Genomic DNA, 23,604 nt, shown 5'->3' with positions numbered 1-23,604 from the left:
CGATTTGTTGTAGCTAAATTAGCCCCATCTATTGTATGTATTAGTTCGGGTTATTTTTCTCCAATATGCATACTTAACATTTGTCCACATTAAATTTAATTTGCCATTTTGGTTGCCCAATCATTAAGTTTTGTTGGAGATCTTTTTGAAGTTCTCACAGTCTGCTTATGCTCTTAACTATCTTCAGCAGTTTAGTATCATCTGCAAACTTTGCCACCTCACTTTTTACCCCTTCTCCAGTCATTTATGATAAGTTGAATAGGATTGGTCCTAAGACTGACGCGTTGGGAACACCACAGTACCCGCTCTATTCTGAAGCATTGACATAATTCGCTACCCTTGTCCCTGTCTTAACCAGTTCTCCAATCCATGAAAGGACCTCCCCTTTCCATGTTGACTTAATTTATGTATAGAGCCTGATGAGGACCTTGGGTCAAAGGCTTTTCTGGAATCTAGGTATACTAGGTCCACTGGATTCCCCTTTGTCCACATGTGGATCCGCCTTCAGAGAACTGTAATAGATTAGTAAGACACGATTTCCCTTTAGAGAAACCGGTTGACTTTTGAGAAGCGTACAAATTTTTTAGACAAAGAATGCAGTGGATCTATTTATACCTCGGATTTCAGTAAGGGCATTTCGTACGGTTCCACGTGGGTAATTATTAGCTAAATTGGAAAAGATGCGGGTCAATATGGAAAATTTGATCCAAGGTGTTGATAGGAACTGGTTAAAGGCTGAGACTACAATGGGTTGTACTGAAAGGTGAATTGTCAGCCGGAGGGAGGTTACTAGTGGAGTTCCTCAGGGATCGGTTGGGACCTAATCTTATTTAATCTTTTTATTACTGACTTGGCACAAAAAGTGGGATGTGCTAATAAGTTTTCATGAATGACACAAAGCTGGGAGTATTGACCAATACAGAGAAGGTCCAGGATATCATACAGGGACGATCTGGATGACCTTGTAAACTGGATTTCGAGAAAGTGCGTGAGTAATAGTAACAGGGATGCGAAATTAATTAGTGAAAATTGCAAGTCTATGCATTGAGGGATAATATACCAAGAAAACTATTGTTTAGCTGGGACGCATCAGTGAAGTAACAGAGGAGGAGAAGATCGAGTTTGGTTGCTCCGATGATTATGAGCCACAATAATGGCTGTGAAAAAACTAATGCGGCTGTATGATCTAGGCGAGATTCCAGTAGAGATAAGGAGAGGTGTGAGTAAAACCCATATACAAAGGCATGGTGAGACCTTCACTCTGATTACTGACAGCAGCAATAGTCCGTTCTGGATCTCCATGTTTAACAAGGATAAATTCAATTGGGCTACTGGATGATCCGCGGGAAATTGCGAAAACTTGTCTTATGATAAGGAGACTCAAAGAGCTTGGCTTGTTTAGCCTAACCAAAAGAAGGCTGAGGGGAAATATGATTGCTGTCTATAAATATATCAGAGGAATAAATGCCAGGAAGGGAGAGGAATTATTTAAACTCAGTACCATCTGTAGGTTACCCAGGTCTTACACCCATAGCGAGGGGTGGGGATGACAACTGCCTTGTAAACCAAGATCTTGGTACCTCTTTGTAGATCCCTATCATTGAAGACTCATTTGAGTAGTTATCTAAAATATGTGCTAGCACAGCGGATCCTGTATTCAATTTCTGTGTCAGTGCTGTCTGTGACAGTAACTTTATCTGTTAGGACTAGGTCTAATAATAAATAAAATCCTGTGTTGACTGTGACATTTTTTGTTAGGAAATTGTCATTTATACATTTTAGAAACCCCAAGGATGTTTTAGTACTGGCAGCATGAGACCGCCAGCGTATGTCACTCAAATGAAGTGCCCCAGGATCAGACAGTTTTTTTCCGTACACATTGTAGATAGGTGTATAAAAGGCACAATCATCCTGTTTCCTAGTGTGATTTGGTGGTCTGTAGCAGAACTAATACCCCATCTTATGCTTTATCTGTTAGCAGAAAAGGTGTTGAAGATCCTTTATAACCTCGCAGTAAGACCTGGATGAATAACAGTAGGTCTGGGCCAGTGTCGAAAATATTCTCCACTGGACCAGATCCTCATGACTTGCCTTTTCACAGAGCAAGCACCATTGTTGGATAGGACTGAGATGCTATGTTGTATCCCAGAAAGGCACATGGAGACTGAGGACGGTAAACCAGAAAGACAGTTTTGTGGTTGCTGGACATTTTGTCAGAATCGGGATGGATTCAGGATCTAGAGGATGATGGCTTAACTATGTTTAGTAGGAGGAGGACAAGGATATCACAGTCTAATGTGTTTTGTGGTAACATGCACCAATGTACAATGATTCTGCAGGCTTGGGAACTAGGGGAAGAGTGTTGTTGGGAATCTTATGAACTTCATAAGTAGTGCTTGTAAAAATGCAGATGAAGTGTCACTTAAGAGCAAAAGTGTTCACGTTTCCTCCTGCTTCCCTCTCCACACTTCGCTGGCTGTTTTTGCCTATCTGCAGTCAGCTTTCAAGCTCTCTTGTTTAATGTATAATAAACAATTTATTAGCATATTTTGCTGACAATATGTAAAATAAATGTACAAATAATGTAGGCTGTAAGCGTTAAGGAAATAATTACATTGCCTGTCCTTTACTGGTACTGGATAGGAAATAAACTTCTATAAATCTCATGAAGATACTCATTAATCTTAGCACTTCTTATCTTAACCTGTGGGACCAAAGTAAACGAATAAAGCAAGCCTTCCAGCTTTGCAATCACATTTTGGGGCAATGTATATTTGCTTATCATGACTTGAAACTCAGATCTTCGTCGTTCTTCCACTAAGCAGGAATTGTGCTGCTGAAAACTTAGCCGCCTTTCCCATGTTCTCTCAAAATTTGCCCTTTTTTCCTTGGTGGGACCCTATGCAAACAGATTTTTGATAAGCCTGTTAATCTGTAATAAGTAACTTTTGTTAGTCCAGTTATATGACCACCGCATACTTGCCTTCCCTTCATTCTATTATTGCACTGATCTAGCATTACTTTATTACGTCCTTTCCATCTTGAGTACAAGGAGAAGTGCCTTGCCTGACCACTCTGTGTGATCTAAATTGCTATGATAATTCACTGAGGTTTGTATCACTGTTGAATAATACTATCTCTAGTATCAGGCTCTGTGGAGGCCCTCCTGACTGCTTTTCAAAAACTCCTTGCGCAAGGAGTGAAAATTGAACATTCATGCTGGCCTTCATTTAAGGAAAGATTTAGGAAATGGCACTGGCACCGAGGGACTTATGGCACCTCTTCTTCTACAATTCATTTGGTTCTTGGAAATCTCCAAAGACCTTTTTAACCCTTGCTTCAGACAACTCTGCTGGGAACTGAGATACTCAGAGGGCAATAGCTACAACTTTCTAGTAAAGCACAAATGTGGATGTTGGACAAAATAGCACTGGGTATTGTGGACACACTGTGAAGTTGGCTCTTATATTGGTGGCTCACCTGTTCATTTACCAATAATTCAATAGTGTAAATAGCCAAAAAGAACTCCAAGATGGGACATGCTGGTGCAGTGAGCAAAGTAAGAGAGTGAAATAGGGAGAGAGAGGTGAAGCCGAGTCCTCAAACTGAAGGTGAGGATGAGAAACTTGACCTTTGAAACTTTGGACTGTGTTGTCTCCTCAGTAAGAATGTACATAGCTCCTCTCAATATTGAAGGGTGTAGATGAAGGCTATGGTCCAAAGTGTCTGTTTTTTTTCCCACCAAAGTGAGTTATGCCTTACCTTTCCTCTGCTAAAAATATAATGTAAGAAAGCAGTATTGTAATACTTTTGGTCAGACACTATTGTTGGTTATAAGCTATATTCTATCACCTGTAACTTAAAACACTTTTTCATTTTATTAGGATTTTTAAATTGAAAACATTTATGCAAAGCCAAAGACATTTTTTTAGGAAAATTTCATGGAAAAATATACTTTTTACTGGATAATAACATAAAATTTGGTACAGTTATGTAAAATAAGTATAATATATTTCATTTTTTGAGAGTAGTTAAATGTTCCTGTACTGTCCTATGTATGGGAAACTTAAATCATTATGTGAGCTCCAACTGCTCATTTTAAAGCTTTGTGGTTAAGTTTACACTTGTTTAAAAGTAATGATTAATTATTGCTCTATCAGAAACACTTTAATTGTTTTAAAGTACAATAATCATTACAAAAGTTCTGCAGAATGTGATTTTTGGCATGTTGCTGAAAGTATAATGAAGTATGCAGGAAAGACTAAAGTTTTATATTTTCATGTTGCCAAACTGTTCACATATGGGAATTTTAAGGATGTTTCTAGTGTGGGTTCAGAATGGAAGGTAATTTGCAGTGGTTGAAGTACAATTAGGGTAACAGTAGAATATTTAGTTAGGAAACCCAAGACTTTAATTTAGATAGAAAGTCTGGTTACTTTATGGTTTTTGAGATTAAAAACCAACAATCTGTGGGTTATGCTTTTTGATTTTAAGCTGCATCCTGAATAAAATGTCTGGCTAATCAAATTGTGGATTTTATGCAGCATTTGATGTGCTGCTGATGCCAAAAAGAACCAGGGAAGCAGGAGTGACATTTTTAGATTATATGATTGTGGTGCAAAACTAAATGAGCTTTTCATTGCTAACTTAATATATAATTATACCGTCCCCTCAATTTGGCTCCCTTCTTAGTCTGTTTTATGTATTATGACCTCCATTTCCATACCAAATATCTGAGCACCTGCCAATCTTTATTATCCTCATCTTACACATGGAGAATGGAAGGATTGAGAGACTAAATGACTTATACAAGGTCACAAGGAAGCAAGGAATTAATGACACTAGCCTAGGAAATCCAGGTTCATCAGTGGACCATCTTTCTTCTCACCTATCAGTTCAAAATGCAGTTAATCTTTAGAGTTACTTATAAACTATACTCAAATAAAATGCATATACAAAAATGCAGTCACAAAGGGTATGTCTTCCCTGCACGCTTAGCCCAGGTTCGAGCCTAACCTTCTGCTTTCGTCCACACACAAATGAGTCTGACTTAGGTCAGCAAGCACTCAGGACCTAGCTCCTAGGATCCTGCTTGGGGGTAGAGTCACAGCCTGAGTCCCACTGTGACTCTGATCCAAACCCTGTCATTTTGCAATGTGAGTGCAACTCAGAAAGCATATGCTAGGCTCCCACATGACCATGTGGTCTTACTATCCATGGCTTCATCCTACCCCTTTCCGATGCTGTCCCTACTTATTTCCTTACATTTTTTTAAATCATTGCTCACATTGTAAGGGCTTCTTGAAATGGGGCTCAGTCTTCATTTATCCTCTGAAGTGCAGTGCGCATTTATGGTGTTATATAGATCTTATTTAATATATTTAATAGCAATAAATAATTTAAAATTTCTAGAAAAATATATTGACCAACAGTTGAATATTTGCTTTTGTAAAAGCAGAAGTTGAAAGTTATTTTATTGTCAATATCAGTGCAAAGTGCCTGCAAACCAATTTCTTTCCTCAGGAGCCATGCTCATGCACCTGAGGGTATTTTTGATTTTCTGTATAGGATTAACTTTGCCAGCTGCTGATTTACTGAACAGTGCAGTCCAATACTAAATATTGTGGTGGATTAAGAAGTGAAAAATACTGTATCTAGTAGAAACTGTAGGAAGAATTTGGTAAGCAGAAAGTAATGACCACAAGTGGAAGGATGTCCAGAAGCACAGGCACAATATTAATTTATGAAAAGAGGGACCACTATTTTCTTCTGCATTTGGGCTCTAACAGGAGGTCTCTTCCATATGAATACTATCCAAGTCAAGATCTGCTTAGGTTGAGATTTGTTTTTTTATTTAACATTTATGTGGTAATATTAAAAGCATCCAGGTTGGTCCCCATTGTGCTAAATGCTGTACATATATAAATAAAATCCATAACAACAGCTAAGGTTAATGTGGTTAATATCATATTCACATTGGTCAGGTGAAGTAACACTACGGTTATACTTAAATGTATTTCTTTATGTTGTATTAGTAACAATACCGCTTTGCATTTTATGATTAAGTAATGTAATGTTATAACCTATACAATATTAGTATTTTCTCAGACTGGTAACTGGCTCATACACATTGCAATGCTTTCTTAAATAACATGTTAGAAAGCTGTCGACAAGCTAGATTTGTATTAGTCAATTTTACAGTTTGAAAAACCTAAGTATAAAATTTTCAAATACCTAAGATCCATTTCAAAATTAACTTAGATTCTAAGTGCCTAAAGCACTTCTGAAAATGTGGCTTAGGCTCCGAAGTGACTGAGACACTTCTGAAAAAGTATCCCATAACTTCCTTAAATATTATATTGTAGGATAGAATCTTTTCTATTAATTCATGTAGCAAAGTCACATGGGGGGGGAAATAGTGAAGACATTGGGCAAATACTAGTAATCAATTTTAATTTTTACCGAATTATGTTAGTGTACTAAATTCTTTACATAAATAAGGAGCCCTTTATTTTTGTCACCCACTTTTTTAGAAATGATAGAACACAAGTGTTTTTGACTGCCATACCTAACATCTGACCATTATTAAGATATAAAGCTGATTTTTCAAACTTCATTTTGTGTCGTTGTTTCATGATATTCCATTTCTTGTGAGAAGGATTGTTGCGCGACATAATCCAGGGGTATAGTGGGGAGGAATCTTCAAAAGTATATCCATGATCCATTCCCCTATGAAGGAAGATAAGTGTGTCAACATATATAAAACTGCCAAAAGCTGTGTCATACTAGGTTGTAGCACTCTGTATCTGATGGAAAACAGAGGCAAACATGTGTAAGAGGTTAAAATGCCAAACATTAGCCCCCTCCCCCCCCCAAGTGGTATGATTAATTCACTTTTTTTAGAGCTTAAATTACTGCAGTTTTACTAACTTTTTTGTATTAAAAACAGGTAACAACGGAACGACCTTTTATACAGAAGTTATTTCGTCCGGTTGCTACAAATGGGCAGCTAAATACGCTCGGAGATCTCCTAAAAGAAGTTTGTCCTGCTGCAATTACTCCTGAAGGTACTTTATAAAGAGTTATCATTATTTATGTCCCTGAAGTGTAGTAGAAGTATGAGCTATGATGCTGAAGGTTCAGGATTTGTACTTGCTGATGATATATTATGGCAGCAGAGGGGTGGAGGAGTTACTACTGGGGGAATTCTACACCAAAAAATTAAAAATTCTGCCACAATATTTTAAAATTCTGCAAAATTCTGCATGTTTGTCAAAATAATGCAATATGATCATGCTGGTTTCAATTATTTAGGTAATTTATTTAAACTATAATACAATGGATGGAGAATGGAAGCGGGGAGCATTGAAAGAAATCCCCAAATCCCCTTGTGTAATAGTAATGTAGCTAGGTTTGATCCTTTATTTCTAGTTATTAGTCAACAAATATATGCAGTCATGCAGTGGTACCTCATCAGCCACTGAAGAGCAAATGAAAGCTGGGGAATCAAACTCATGATTTATGTTGGGTACTGACAATCTCCAGAAAGGTCAGTAGCAAACAGTTTGTGGAGTACATTTTGATAGGTAATTTTTTCAGTACAAAAATTTACACCAGTTCTAATCACTGAAGCATCATAAGCATTTATAAGTCCTTTACACCACCCTGGCAATGTAAAGGAGCCTTAAAACTTTTATACCTGTTTTATACTCCTGAGGGAGTTCACAAAGACAATTGGAACAATTCACTAAGCAGACAGGCTGCTACATTCTGCTCTGCCTGAGAGGACAGAGCCTGCCACAGGCCTACCTCCTCAGAAACATCCCAAAGCCCTACCCCTTCATGCTGAGCATGCTGCAATAGCGAACAAGAGGGACAGAGTCGCTCACTCGCTCTCACATGCACGACTGCCCAGCACCGCCCCCTGGTGTGGCGATTTATGTCTCTATCAGCTGCTCCGGGTACCCGAACAGACCTGCCTGTGCTGTTGGGGAGGGGCGTGTGGCAGCTCTTGTGGCTTCCCTTTGCTTCCCCATCAGAAGTCATTTTTCTGCAGGGAAGGAAAGAAATCTGCGGTGGATATGCACTCAGTGACACAGAATTCCCATAGGAGTAAGGAGTGTTTTTAAGGGCTAACATACATAATACAATGTGTTTTGGACTCACATTTTTAGAAGTTCCCAAATGAATTAGGAGCTTAAGCCCCATTTTCGGAAGTGATTTAGGAGCCTGTCTTATTAGTTATTTGGGCACTTTCAAAAAGTTTACTTTTTACCATCTTCCTTAAAAAAAGGAAAAAAATAATTTAAAATACTTTGTCAAAAGAATGCTATTCTCAGTGCAAAATCAAGTACTTGAGAGTTAGGAAATGCCAAATTTATAGTTACATGTGCAACATTAATTCTGCTTTCTTGTGCGTTTAAGTAGGTGACAGCACACGATCATGCAATTAAAAACACTTTTTTTCTACAGGGCCATGGCCTCATTCAGTGTCCAAGGATGGACACTCAAGACAGAATTAAGTTTGCATGCGCATCCTAAATCTGGTGTTTCATAACTTTTGAGTGCTTGACCTTGCAGTCTAAATTTACTTTTAACTGTTTTTTCTTCTTCAAGTGCTTGCTCATATCCATTCCAAGTAGGTGTGCGCGCGCCGCGTGCACGTTCGTCGGAAGAATTTTCCCCTAGCAACACCCGGCGGGTTGGCAGGCGCCCCCTGGCGTGGCGCCGGTCTCTAATCTGCTTCGCCTCGACTGCCCACCGTTAAATTAACCCACTCAAGTGACTCCTAGTTGTCACCTACCTTAAATGCCTTTGTTGGGGATGGCTTCTCTATGCAAATGACTCAGGGTCCAAGCAGCCTTTCCTCCGTGAGCAGGGACTCTGAACTCAGGTGCGTGTTGCCAGTCGATCTGAATTCTACCCTCACAGTCCTGTCCCTCCGTGACACAGGAAAATCTGTCCCACCCAACCTGAAGATCTCCTCTGGGGTTTGTTAATCGGATGCACTGCTATGCCTTTTCCACACCATGGCAGTATTGGGTCCGTGGCCTCTTTTCACTCGGGACGTCCGCTACTCTACTCACACTAGACGTGAACTGTTCATCTGTGAAGCACTTGGCGGCCCCTCCATCTCAGGATCCATTAACTCCGCTCCATGGACGTTACCTCACTACCACTATCCATACCTGAGGAGGCGTTATTCCTTCCCTCCACTGCCAGTCAGATGTTTTTCAAACTCCCAAGATCTACTTCAAAAGGTGCCATGAGTTAAAATCAATTTGGAGGAAGATACTGACAATACTCAGCCCTTCTTATGGGACCCCCTGCTTCATCTGGCAGACTCTAGCAAGGCCAGCCTAACCTGAAACAGGTTCGGACGGAAATACTTATTCCTCGAGGTTTGGATTCCTTCATCACATGTGGGCCAAACTCTTTGGTAGTGGGATGCAGCCAATTCAGTGAAACAAACAGTATTTCGCCATACCAACCTAATTAGAGAAGCAACGCTTAGACCTTCTGAGGTCGTAAGGTATAGTGCTCTTCACGTTGCAATTTTGAATTGCCCAATTGTCCGCATTCTTAGCAAGTACGACATTAACAACTTATAATAAGTTCTGCACTGTATTGACACCTCCCAGCAATTAGAACAACAGTTTACAGCTTTAGTTTCGACGGGCTAAATCATTATCTGCACGGCTCTTCAAGAGCTCTGGATTTCGCCATTGCAGAGCAAGATCCACCGTACAGCAGGCCGTTCATGCACGAGGTTCCATGGCTTTCTCTGTCTCTCTTTCCTCGCGAGTCAGAGCCCATAGGGATCTGCCTTTGATGGTTATAACTCTTTTGCTTCCACCACTTAATGAGGTGCTGCCTCAAATGAGGACTCACGGGCAACTCTGATCCTTAGGTATCCGGACCCCTACAATAGAAGGCGACAGTACAGATATCACCTTACCACGTCCGCGCTACCCCTTCATAATACTCAGCATATCCGGGAGCCAGGATCACACAACACGCCAACGCCGAGGTCTAGATTACCAGCAGCGTCGCTCCAATTCTTCCGGGATACCCAACTTCCTCAATAATAACAAATTTGACCTTATTGGTCGGTCCAGAAAAGTCGCCCCTAGTCCGGCGCATGTTACTGTCAAACTGTTTTGGACATCGTCATTACGCCTTTTACACCAAATGGCAATATTCACCGCAAGTGGTTTCGAGGTCATCACCCCGGGGTATTCAATTCCCCTTCCTCTCCTCACCTCCTCCCACCCACCCTCCCTTCCCTCTCGAGGGACACTTTCCGAGGCACACCCTCCCGCAGAGTACAACATCTCTTCCCTGGGTGCTATGAACTCGTGCCCATGAATGCCACAAGGGGAAAGGATTTCTGTTCCTTATTCCTAACACAGAAGAAACTGGAGGATCGTGACCGATCCTCGACTTCAGGCAGACTCAACAATTTCGTCAAGAACAAAAGTTCAAAATGGTGATTTTGCAAAAACTTCTCACCACCAATTCCAGCCCTCAGCAGGGGCGATTGGTTTTCAGCCCTTGACCTAAAGGACGCCTATTTGCACGGTCTATCCAGCGTTATTCTCCGTTTTTACCTTTGGCTCTACGCTTTACAATTACAGAGTTTACCATTTGGCCTTTCCACTGCCTTCGAGTTTTCTCCCTTCTCCGGTAGTCCGGTACCTACCTCCGAAAGGGTGTATTATATTTCTTACCTGGACGATCTTCTCAAGGCCTCACACACACGAGCCCTCGCTTCAAAATTCACATCAAGTGCTTTCATCCTGGGCTGCAAATAAATGAGAAACAATCCACATTAAGTCTACCCAACCATGGACTTTATTAGAAGCAAACCTCGACCCAGACCGGTGGGTCCTTTCACCGACGTTTCCTTCTATTACAACTGCTGGCTGAGGCTTCACAAGCAAGCTGGGTCGCCGCCCAGAGACGTGCTCAACTATGGACACTGGCCTCGTGACTTCGTGGTCCAGAATGTGTCTCACATGAGTGACTCGATCAAGCTTGGTGCCACGGTTTACAACGAAACGTGACTAATAAACAATCATTTGACCATACCTTACTGGGTCAAGGGGATCTGTATACGGTGGACAGTCTTGAAACCTTCTGTTCTGGGTCCCTTCCAGACTCACCCACTGTGATGATGAAACGACGCATTCCTCACGGCTGGGGTCCCATATCTCTCCACACAGTACCGGGCTTGGTCTCACTCGGTGAGACCCTCTCCTACCATAAACGTTCGTAGAACTGCAGCTATCGGAATGCTTGCCGTGTTCCTTCCCTAAAAGAATAGCATGTACACAGCATACAGAACACATTGCCTGCATTGTTCTACGTCAACAGACAGACGGGGCTTCATTTCCCACTCTCTTGTTCAGAGACCATGAAGACTTGGAATGGATGCCTTGCAAACACATCGATATCAGCCTGTTTACATCCAGGCATGATTGAAACCTGCGCCGAGCTAACAGACGCTTTTGAGATGGGAAAGGTCAAGCCTCACCATACGTGCCCAGCCAGATCAGAACTGGTGGGCAGCGTTGCTTTACCCTCCTGGAGCGGAGGCAAGAAGCAGAACGTCTCACAGGAGAGATTAACAAGGTAGAGGGTCCCGGGAGATCCTACCGTCTGTGCTGACAACACAAAGCAGGTGCTCAGCTTTTCTGATGCCTCAGCCACAGCTCTCTCAGAGCACTGAGGAGGCCCGACCTCCCATGTCGCGGAAGGTCCTTGTCGCTCCTGTCCCTTGGCACCGCAAAGGTGCAGTGCCAGCAGTACACTCCCCTGGCACCGCAATTGGCCATGGTGCAGCGCATGCTCCTCCTCAAGCACTGCAAACGGCTGCAGTGCGGCCAGCGCACTCTCCTAGGCACACCAAACGGCCGCGGTGCCAGCAGCGTGCTCTCTCCCAGCACCGCAAACGCCGCGGTGCGCCGCGCCTCTCCTCAATCCTTAACCAGCTGAGCACCGCTCATCCGTTCACCAAAGGTTTCCTGAAGGAGCGCCAAACTCTATATCCAGATGTTAAGTCACCTACCCCTCCATGGGATCTTCACTAGTATTGTCCTGTTTAACTCCAACCCTTGAGCCCTTAGCCCTGCTCCCTTTTGCACCTCTCATGAAAACAGCCCTTTTGGTGGCCATTACCTCCGCCAGACGGGCAGGAGAGATAGCAGCTCTGCGGCGGACACCATGTGCCCTCTTCTTCAAGGACAGAGTTGTTCTGCGTTTACACCCAAAATTTCTTCCAAAAGTTCATGCTCTTTTTCACCTCAATGAACCAATACAGTTACCAACTTCTTCCGAACCACACCCAAACTCCTTGAGGCACAACGCACCATGATGTGCGTAGGGCTCTGTCCTTTTATCTAGACAGAAACGACCCTTCCGAGGCTCGCCTGACTCTTGTCTCTATTGCGGCACCATTCCAAGGCATGCTATCTCTGCTGAGAGGCCTTCGAGACGCTCTGATGCAAACGTCTCTGTTATCAGATAGGCGAACGTAACTCCGGCATGATCAGGACACATTCACTGGTCTGTATCTACCTCTGGAGCCTTCCACGCAGAAGTACCTTGTCAGACATCTGATGGCGGCCACCTGGTCCTCCCACCATACATTCATTACTCACTTGCGCCTTATCACAGGCCCCCTCTCTGACACTCGATTAGGCACGGGTAAGTTGCTTACGGCATTCCTGCCAGATGCGAATCCCTACCTCCTTGAGATACACTGCTTTGAAGTCACCTAAAGTGGAGCCCACAGGGACATCTCTCGAAGAAGAAGAAGAGGAGGTTACTCACCTTGTGCAGTAACTGACGTTCTCGAGATGAGTGTCCTGTGGGTGCTGCACTCCCACCCTCCTCCCCTCTACTTTGGCGTTGGGTAGCTCCGTTTAGAGAAGGAGCTGGGGTATGGGCGCGCAGAAGGAAGCATGATGGTATGGGCGAGCAATGCTCTACTAAGATAAATGCTCTCTAGTAACACACTCAGAATGAGTGACAGGTTCTAAGCATGCGAGGCCGGTAGGAGTACTGCTGCAAAAAATCTCCGATCAAAGGCGCAGGGGCGCACCGACACCTAAAGTGGAGCACCCACAGGGACACCCATCTCGAAGAACGTCAGTTACTGCACAAGGTGAGTAACCTCTTCTTCTGTAAGGCTTGAAGTTGAAGCTTCTTTCAGAAACATTGATTTTCTTACAGAACTTGTGGTGGCCCAGACTACATGCAAGGGTAAAATTAATGAATTTTAATAATACACATACTTAAAAGAAAAGATGTGCTGTTCTTGTAATTCTACTAGATGAATTTCAGATAGGAGTCAGCCTATAATCACTGTCTAGTTATTTAAAATTATCTAACAGATTCCATATAGTTTCTAACAGCACACTTGTATGACAGAGTAAATCCATTGATGTAGTATCCTGTTATTTCACAAATTGCATTGTATTGGTAAGTAGCTACACAGGCAGCTACAATTCTCTGGTTTTGAACTTAATCCAGGAAAGAGTACAGTTTATTGAAACAGTTGTTGGATGTACATATTAAGTGGGATGAACATAAAGATTTTTTTTTGGCAAACTGCAGCCTTGGCTTTTTCTACTGTATTTCATTTTTCTCTTATATCTGCCACCATCTTACTAGTATCTTTAAACAGCTAACCGCTCCTTAAGTAACAATGATATTTTGAGAAGTATATTTTTGCTGTTACAGAGAATGGCTTGCAAAGGATTTACCAGAGGAGAGTGCAATCTTTTGACCGAAAGCTAACTGACAGTAGCGAACACTTTTCTTGTTCCTTTTCACAATGTCATCACTTCCTTTCCTGTCTTTCGTTATCCCCAGTTGTGATTCATTCCTCATCTCTTCTAGAAAAACGTGAGGGGTAGTTTGTGGGTGTCCATGTGTGTGCGCACACATTAATATATCAGAGGGGTAGCCGTATTAGTCTGGATCTGTAAAAGCAGCAAAGAGTCCTGTGGCACCTTATAGACTAACAGACGTTTTGGAGCATGAGCCATCCGACTAAGTGGGTATTCACCCACGAAAGCTTATGCTCCAAAACGTCTGTTAGTCTATAAGGTGCCACAGGACTCTTTGCTGCTTTTACACATTAATATAAATATTTTTATCAGATCATGCTAGTTAGTTAACATAAAAAGTAAGACTGTCAATTAATCTCAGTTAACTCAGATGATTAACTCAAAACAGATTAACTCAAAAAAAATTAATTGCAGTTTTATTTTCACTGTTAATAATAGAATACCAATTCAAATTTATTATAAATATTTTTGGATATTTTTCTACATTTTCAAATATATTGATTTCAATTACAACACAGAATACGAAGTGTACTGTGTTCACTTTATATAATTATTTTTATTGCAAATATTTGCACTGTAAAAAAAATAAAAGCAGTAGTATTTTTCAGTTCACCTCATACAAGTACGGTGGTGTAATCTCTTTATCATGAAAGTGAAATGTATATATGTAGATTTTTTTTGTTACATAACTGCACTCAAAACCAAAACAATGTAAAATTTAGAGCCTACAAGTCCACTCAGTCTACTTCTTGTTCAGCCAATTGCTAAGACAAACAAGTTTGTTTACATTTGCGGGAGACAATGCTACCCGCTTCTTATTTACAGTGTCACCTGAAAGTGAGTACAGGCGTTCACATGACACTTTTGTAGCCAGCATTGCAAGGTATTTACATGCCATATATGCTAAACATTCGTATGTGCCTTCATGCTTCAACCACCATTTCAGAGGACATGCTTCCATGCTGATGACGCTTGTTAAAAAAAAAATGCGTTAATTACATTTGTGACTACACTCTTTGGGGGAAAATTGTATGTCTCTTGCTCCATAGTTTTACCCACATTCTGTATGTTTTACACACATACTTTGTGGTATGACAGTCTTGGATGATGACCCAGCATATGTTGTCTGATTTAAGAACACTTTCATTGCAGATTTGGCAATTAAAGCCAAAACAGTGCAGCCATTTTCGATAACAAGCTAGGGAAGAGTACATTGTTTTGCCCATGTTAAAAAATTCTAATTGCCTTTTCTTTGAAATGAGCTAACATCTCCATGCTTTGAACTTGAAATTTGGCAAAGAGGTCATTTTTGTGTCCCCATGAAAATCTGCCCAAATTTGGTCAAGTTATAAAATGTTGAAAAATCAGTCTACACATGCAGTTTACACAACTAGCGACTCTTTAGGTTTTAGTATCTGAAGTCCCCAGTGCTGCACTGGGGATATGTACTCCAGCCTGGGGCTGAGCAGGATTTTTCCTGAAATTGCAAATTTGGATTGCTGCAATCTGTCCCAGGACCAGCCAACTGAACTAAAAGCCAGAGGGTGATCGCCTGTGTTCTCAGTGAGCCTCCTGCTGGACTCTGGCAGGTGTAAGAGGAAGCTGCCTGATTTGAATGCAGATAAGACAAGAGCTGGACCTGTGGGAGACTGGTGAAATTAACTGGTATAAGTAGTCTGGGGGAGAGTGGGACTGGCTGGGCAGGGAGACTGTTACTGGGAGCAGCTGGGAGCCAGTAGGTATGGATGAGACTAAAATCAGATGAAGAGCTCAGGGAGACTAGGACTGGCTGGCCAAGGAGACTTGGATTGAGGACCAATGAGAAATGCAGGGAGATAGATCTGATGTAATGCAAGGGGGGAACTGGGACAGTCTGGGCAAAGGGACTGGAACAGGGAGCCTGGGTGGGAAGAAGAAAGGAGGAAGGCTGGTACTGAGAGTTAGTGGGGTGAGGTGTGGCAGCTGGAGGCTAGAGGGAGGGAGAGAGACAGATCAGATGAGGAGCCAGGAGGGGGCAAAATTAGGACTTACTGGGCAAGGAGACTGGGATAAGAAACCTAAAGAGTAGAGGCTGAGATTGGCTAGGTGAGGAGAATGGGACTGGGATGAGGAGCCAAAGTAGTGAAGAGATAGGACTGGAACAAAGATATGTTGGAAGGGATTTGGCAAGAACAGGTCACACTTGAGGAAGAATGGGCAGAAGTCTGTGCCCACTCGGGAACATTCCTCTCCAGAGCTTGGAATGGAACCCTAGATTCCTGAGTGTCTCCATTCCTCTGCTGTCTGCAAATATTTGTGAAACCCACTGGCAAAGTGTCCCATCCCTATTTAATGCTAGTCAGTACATATATGTACAACATGCTCTTGCTTTAACTACAGTAAGGAGCATCCAAGCATACACACCAATTTATTCAATAGTACATTTTGATGAAGGTAGGAGGGGATTAAAATGAAGTAAAATACAGAATTTTATCTTTTAAGGAAAAACTCACTCTCTTTGGAGTGTCTTGAGATTTATTTTTCCCACTTAAAAAAACTGAATATCATGTAGAAAGAGACTTTTCCTCCCCAGCTACCATAACTAAATAATTCTGCATGCATTTTTAATTTACTAGTATTGTTGAAGTCTTCGTAAAACTTGTTTTCATTTTTGTCTTGTACTGCTTTGAGGACTCAAATGGTAAACATTTAGGTGTGATGAAGCAAACATTAGGCTATCCAGCAATCCCAATTTTCACAGGATTGTTGTTCATTCAGAAAATCTGAATTGACCTCATTCTGCAGAAATGTCATTAGTACTTTTAAAATTAAAACAGGATCAAAAAAGACTTTTAGAATTTTTCTTTTTAGTAGGTTTTTGATATGCTGTACTGAGTGATGTCATACAATTAGTGTTCCTTAGAGGTCAACTGTTTTAAATTAACTTTCGGCTTTTATCAATAAGTTCTATTAAAGACTACGTGTTAATTGTTTTGTTGTTCTCCCTCAGTTTTCTAAGCACTCATTTACAGTAAATTATTCAGGTAGAAAATTGTATTTTAATGATATTTGCCTCCTAGTCTCTCTTGTCACAAGTGATAAGTGCTGTATTGCGTTATTGAACAATTCTAGATGGGAAGTGAATGTAGCTGTTCACCTCCTCATCCCCACTTGTCCAGGGCGGGGTTAACTGGATCAGTGGAAGAAGGGCACATCGATGGGGTCCTGGCCAGTCTGAGAAAGAGCAGCACTGCCCCATCATTACCCCTCAATAGCCTTGTAAATGAATAGAACGTAGGCAATGTTTGGAGGCCTCAAGTCCCACTGTCCAATTGGCTTATTCATGCCCTGCATGCACATCTCATTGGCTTGATGGCACCCTTAGCGTGGAAGGAGAGGCAACTTACATTGCTCTTCTCCAGCATTGATGCCATTTGTGTCTGTTTTCTTTGTCTCACTCGGCCTGTCTCTTGGACTTCCTTTCACTGAGTGCTTCCCCTCCCTTCCACACACAGCCTCTGCCTCCATTTCTGCCTGCTAGATTTCTCACTTGGCACTAGCCAAAACCCGGAGCCCTTTAAAGGGCCTTTAACTGGCAGCTAAAGGTGTGGGGGTTTGCCTTCTTCTAAGCACGAGGTGCTAGTGTAATATTGATAGTCACTTGTCATAACTGTGTAGTCTGCGTCTAGTGCAGGTTAACTGAGGTAGCAAGGAGCCAGAGTTACTACAGCAGATCCTGTCTTTGGCTGAATAGTATTTGATTAACCCTTTACTGCACATTGCATGGTGAAGGGAGAGCTTCTTTATCTGTTGCAGAAAGTCATTCCTTGATTAAGCTCGCATTCCTCCCTCCCCCACCATCCCCCCCAAAACAAACAAACCAAAAAAACCCCAAACCTGTAAGGGAAGATCTGGAGTCCTTGGTTTGAATCCCAGGTTTCACAGGAGGGGTTTTAGTAGCTGCCTCTTAAGGATTGCTGTGCCTGTGGAGATGTTTAGGAACTGCACTACACTTAAATATCCAGATAGTTTGTGTGGGGAGGAGCCACCTGTCTGTTCCTCCCCTGTTTTTACCAAATAAAAGTTACAGTTCGTACTTTAATCAAATCTCTGTGTATGGTCTCTTTCTATGTTGTGCTGTCTGGCCGAAACCAACGTTATGCTCTCTATAAGCATCTGTGTTATTCCCTTCCTGATTCTCCAAAATTACATTACACCAGCAACAGTAAGAGAATTAGAATAGTAAGTATTTTATAAGACACAATGATTTGGGTTAAAAATGGGATGAGAGGTAGAGGAGATGAAGTTTATTCCACCCTTCCTTGTACGATAGTTGAGCTCCACCTGGTGACAAATAATATTCAGTTTCCCCATTTTCTAACAATATAAATGGTTTAGCCTTTGGCACAGGGGTATAGCAGTACATAAAAACATAAGAATGGTCCTACTGGGTCAGACCAAAGGTCTGTCTAGTCCAGTATCCTGTCTTCCGACAGTGGCCAGTGCCAGGTGTCCCAGAGGGAATGAACAGAACAGGTCATCATCAAGTGATCCATCTCCTCTAGACCATTCCCAGCTTCTGGCAAACAGAGGCTAGGGACCCAATTCCTGCCATCTTGGCTAATAGCCATGATGACTATCCTCTGAATTTATCTAGTTTTTGAACCTCTTATAGTTTGGCCATTCACAAAATCCTCTGGCAAGAAGTCCACAGGTTGACTATGCACTGTGTGAAGAAATACTTCCTTTTATTTGTTTTAAGCCTGCTGCTTATTAATGTCATTGTGACCCCTAATTCTTGTGTTATGAGAAGTAGTAAACAACACTTCCCTACTACTTTCTCTACCACATCATGATTTATAGACTTCAATCATATTGCCCCTTAGCCATCTCTTTCCAGCTGAAAGGTCCCAGTTTTATTAACCTCTCCTCATACGAAGCGTTCCATAACCTATCACAATGACTCCAAGATCTCCTTCTTGAGTGTAACAGCTAATGTAGACTCATCATTTTATATGTTAGTTGGGATATGTTTTCCTATGCACTATTTGCATTTTCACATTAAATTTCATCTGCCATTTTGTTTACCCAGTCACTCCAGTTTTGAGAGATTCTTTTGTAGCTCTTCACAGTCTGCCTGGATCTTAACCATCTTTAGTAATTTGTATCGGGTGGCAACTTTGGCAGTCTCACTTTTTACCCGTTTCCAGACCATTTATGAATCTGTTGAATAGGACTGGTCCCAGAACAGACCCCTGGGGGACACCACTATTTACCTCTCTCCATTCTGAAAACTGACCATTTATCCCTATTCTTTGTTTCCTATCTTTTAACCAGTTACCAATCCATGAGAGCACCTTCCCACTTATCCCATGGCAGCATACTTTGTGTAAGAGCCTTTGATGAGGGACCTTGTCTAAGGCTTTCTGAAAATTTAAGTACACTGGATCCCCTTGGTCCACATGCTTGTCGACCCCCTCAAAGAATTCTAGTAGATTGGTGAGGCATGTTTTCACCATGTTGACTCTTCCTCAACAAATTATGTTCATTTATATGTCTGACAATATTGTTCTTTCTTATAGTTTCCACCAGTTTGTCCAGTACTGAAGTCAGGTTTACAGGCCTGTAATTGCCGGGATCACCTCTGGAGCCTCTTTTTTAAAAAAGCATTGATTTGTTTTGTTGCCCTGTAGTTAATGTCCCATTTACTCAACTATTTTTGGCAAAAAAATAATTCTATTTCCTTTTGCCACCCCTCAGTAGAAAATGAAAACAAACATGCTTGCACTGTTTACTTTCATTTTCTGCAATTTTAGATGTATTATTCATAACACCAAATCAGTGTGTAAATAAAACCTATACTTAAGAGCAAGGTGCATAAGGCAAAATGTTTCTGCCCCCTTGTTTCCCTCACATGCAACACTGGGAAGACTATATAAAATGATTACTACATTTACACGTTACATTCATTTTTCTACCAAGTGATGGTAGCACAACTAAAGTGGAATATTGTACTCCACTTCCCCAGCGAGGAACAACAGATCAGATCAGATACAAAAGGATAATTAATGTTGAGCCAGAATAATAAAGTGCCTCAAACAAAGTCTGCCTACACACAAAACCCCTTTGTTATTACGTTAAATTTGGTAAAATATCAGATAAAAGTATTAAATAATATCTAGAAAAGGTGAATTAAATGTTTGTTTACTCCTTATCAGACACTAAAAAAAATTGATATTAAATCACTATTATCCAGTATTGATAAACTTAGGAATCTTATTATTTTCTGTTATCAAAACGCTCTGGTAACTTGATGAAATGTTACCTCTTTGGGGTGGGATAGCACTTATGGAGGTAACAATTTGGTAGAAATTTTCTTTGTTGTAAATATAAATTGACTTGTCTATGTATTGACTTAATGATCTTTAAATTGAAACAAAAAAGTACCAACTGCATACCATGGTATAGTAAACTGCATTTACAGTAGAATTTATTATTTTCTTCTAATGATTTATTATTTATGAGATTGTTACCCATTGTGTGTCCATACAAAATTATTATTTGGTCAAGGGTCTCTGTTAATGGCTGTAGTCATCCCTGGAGCAAATTGCCATGTATTTTTGTTGTTGTTTCTGAAGTTTGGGATTTTTGTTTATTCAAGTTTATTCTCAATTTTAATTAAATGTGGAAAAATCCTGATTTGCCTCTACAGCAAAGCATAAGTATATATAGGACCATTTTCTGAATTGGTTTCTGCTCTGTAGAAATCCATATACTTTAATGGATTTGCATAAGGAGTATGTCAGGGCAGAATCTTGTCCTTAGTTTTCTGTTAATGCTTATAGATCTGTATTAAGAAACAACACTTAGCACTAAGTCTCAATATTAACGCAGCAGGACTAGTGTGATATGGAAGGATCATTATTACAAACCCTATTGTTTAGTCTTATTTATACAGTCTGAATACAATAAAATGTTTGAAACAGTAACTTACATATAGGTGTTTAAAAAAATCCTGATTTCTGTTTTTGTACAAAAAACTCACAGTTTAAAGGGAGCATTTTATTCTGGGATAAACTTGGAACCTGATTCTGTGAACACTACGACTAGCACATATTACTATACATTTTCCCGCTTCACTAGTAGAGCTAGTCGAGTTGGGGCATAGTACACTCAGGAGTAAGTGTTTTGCAGAATGAGGGCCTTTGAAATAGTAATGTTTGTGTGTATCCTTATTGCTATTGAAGATATTGGTATTTTTGGTTAGGACATCATTTTTCTGGCCCAGCACCTCATTGAGATTGATTGTGCAGTAAAATCATACTCATGTCTTTGTGGTATCAGTTTGTTAATGAAAATAAATGCAGTTATAAACTTCAAGTTATGGCATTTCTGCAGAATCAAATAGAGAGAATGTGTTGACAGTGCAGACCTAGGATTTAAACACCTAGCAATGATAACTAATAAACATGCTAAGAAAAGGCATGGGAAACATTTGAAAGATAAATGGATTCCAATTTTGACTTATATGATAGTTTTCTCCAGTGTGAAAGACACCCATTAAGATATAGTTGTTTTTTTGTTCTTATAGTGGCCTACAAGCGACAAATAGTTCTGTGGCACCTTATAGACTAACAGACGTATTGGAGCATAAGCTTTTGTGGGTGAATACCCACTTCATCAGAGCTGAGTTTGTGGCTTTATCAGAATTTCCATTTTAGAGTTTCAAACTGAAACCAGCAGGAAAGACAAATCCCTTCATTGGTATAATAAAAGAAGTGAAATATTTGGCAGAGGAACAGACTGAAATTACATTTAAATTAAGAACAGATTATTATTTTCAATGGATAGTTGGATAGCTGCATGTTCTTTCTACATGTCTTGTCAGTAAGCATGGATGAGTGGCAAAAAGTTACGTACTGTATTTAAAATGCAAATTTCACTTTCTTGGTAACTTCTTGCTGTTTGGCCTAAAACACTCTACCTACCTTCCTGTCTACCGAAAAATATCCAAGTATAACACAAAGGTAATCTTGCCAATGTGTACTGTCATAATTCTAATCTGAGGGCATTTGTCTTTTCTAAAAGCTACTACTAACAAGAAATGATGCAATGGTTCTTCCAAATGCCTTATATTAACAAAGATAGCAAGATTAAGGGAAAGGGCCAGAAGATTCCTGCAAGTTACTGCTCTGTAGTTGCTCACTCTTCCTCATGGTACAGTAATTCTAATGCAATTACATGAATCAAGTGGGCTGTAACAATTTCCAGAAATACAGAATAGTGGCATTTGCACAGTTGATAATCCACTTCCAGTGTTATAAGGGAAGAGTCCTGGTAATAAGATGATTTTTTTAATCTTAAAGGAAATCTTCTCTTTTCTGATTCCTTCATTTACCCCAGTCATCCTCTAGAAATGTAACTTACAGGAAATATTTGAATGAGTTATATTTAGTGGTAAAATAGCCTTTTTAAAGAAGAAATTCTTAGTCAAAACTATGTGATGAGGGGTAAAATTTGAAGTATGGGTTAGGTCTCAGTCCCATAAGTTCCTTAGGCTCCTAAGTGTCTAACCATACATGCCGACTCTGTGAGTGCTCCAGGCCTAGAGCACCCAAGGAAAAAATTAGCGGGTACTGTGCACCCCCTGGTAGCCAGCTGTCCCTCTCCCCTTCAGTGTCTTCCGCTTGCCAGGGGCCTTGCTAATCAACTCCTCCTGCTCCCTCCCAGCTCCTCCTGCTGGCAATGGTTAGCTGTTCCATGGGATGCAGGAGGTGCTTGGAGGAAGGGGGAGGAGCAGAGACGGGAAGGGGGTGGAACTGAGTGGGAAGAGGTGAGGGCGGGTTGGGGGAAGGGGTAGAGTGGGGGTTGGGCCTGAGTCTCTGAATGGGGATTGAGCATCCCCAGGAAAGGAGGAAGCTGGTACCCATGTGCCTAACCAGTCACTTTTGAAAATGGGACTTAAGACTCCGAAGTAACTTTTGGCCTTTTGTAAATTTTACCCAATGTTTTTAAGTTGTATGTTAGTGGTTTCTATTACCTTTATATTACCATTACATTTAAAAAAGCAAAAACAAATTATAGAAATCCAGAAAATTCAGAGTTGAGAGTAAACTTAAAAGAGACCCAAACATTTTGAAGTATAGAAATACTTCTAAGTATAACTTTCTCTCTGTTTTGTGTTTCTAACATTTAACTCTCGTTCTTGAAAACTATCTTAACATCTCTTTGAGGCAGAGTTATTTTCCCTTCTAGAGATGTAGCATATTTTAAATTGTGCACCTCACATAATTAGTTCTAGACTTTTTCTATAATAATGTCTCTAATAATAAATGTGGTAACTGATAACTACTTTAACTCTTGCACTTTTTGTGTAAGTGTTATGATTTCATGATCTAGGTATATGAGATATGTATATGGAGACACTGCTATGACACTTGGATAACTACTTGCCTCATGGAATCATAGGGCCTAAATATCTGAATAATAGAGCCCAATATTTTACATTTTAAAGACAGGGAAGATGATAGGCTGACATTTCTGTGGGGGTAACGTTAGGGTAGTGTGGCTATTTTAATTGTGTATGTTCACGCTTTCAAAGGATTGCATTATTTTTAAGTTTCACACTAATTTTCTGGGTTTCTATAATTTATACACTTATAATATATACATAATCCATTATATATGCATTTGCTTTTTTAAAACTAATGTCACTGAAAGAGGATTTATACTCTAACCATTGAGATGTGCCTGCAACCTTTCTAAATCT

General features: G+C 40.7%; 1 protein-coding gene across 9 annotated transcripts in view; it reads left to right on the top strand.

Annotated features, from left to right (window-relative positions):
* The window catches only part of ATG5 (autophagy related 5), a 138,845-nt gene that overhangs the window by 96,310 nt on the left and 18,931 nt on the right, over positions 1 to 23,604 (top strand). For 8 of the 9 annotated variants that reach the window (XM_075063865.1, XM_075063864.1, XM_075063870.1 and 5 more), the window contains exon 7: positions 6,950 to 7,067. In XM_075063865.1, coding sequence (XP_074919966.1) covers positions 6,950 to 7,067 — 118 coding nt within the window. Of the gene's footprint in view, positions 1 to 6,949; positions 7,068 to 23,604 lie in introns of those variants that run through there. The other variant, XR_012655521.1, reaches the window with a different exon arrangement.

Source organism: Chelonoidis abingdonii, chromosome 3 (assembly GCF_003597395.2).
Source record: "Chelonoidis abingdonii isolate Lonesome George chromosome 3, CheloAbing_2.0, whole genome shotgun sequence".
Taxonomy (NCBI): domain Eukaryota; kingdom Metazoa; phylum Chordata; order Testudines; family Testudinidae; genus Chelonoidis; species Chelonoidis abingdonii.
Note: the sequence above shows the minus strand (reverse complement) of the source record. Positions and strands in the feature narration are given on the sequence as shown.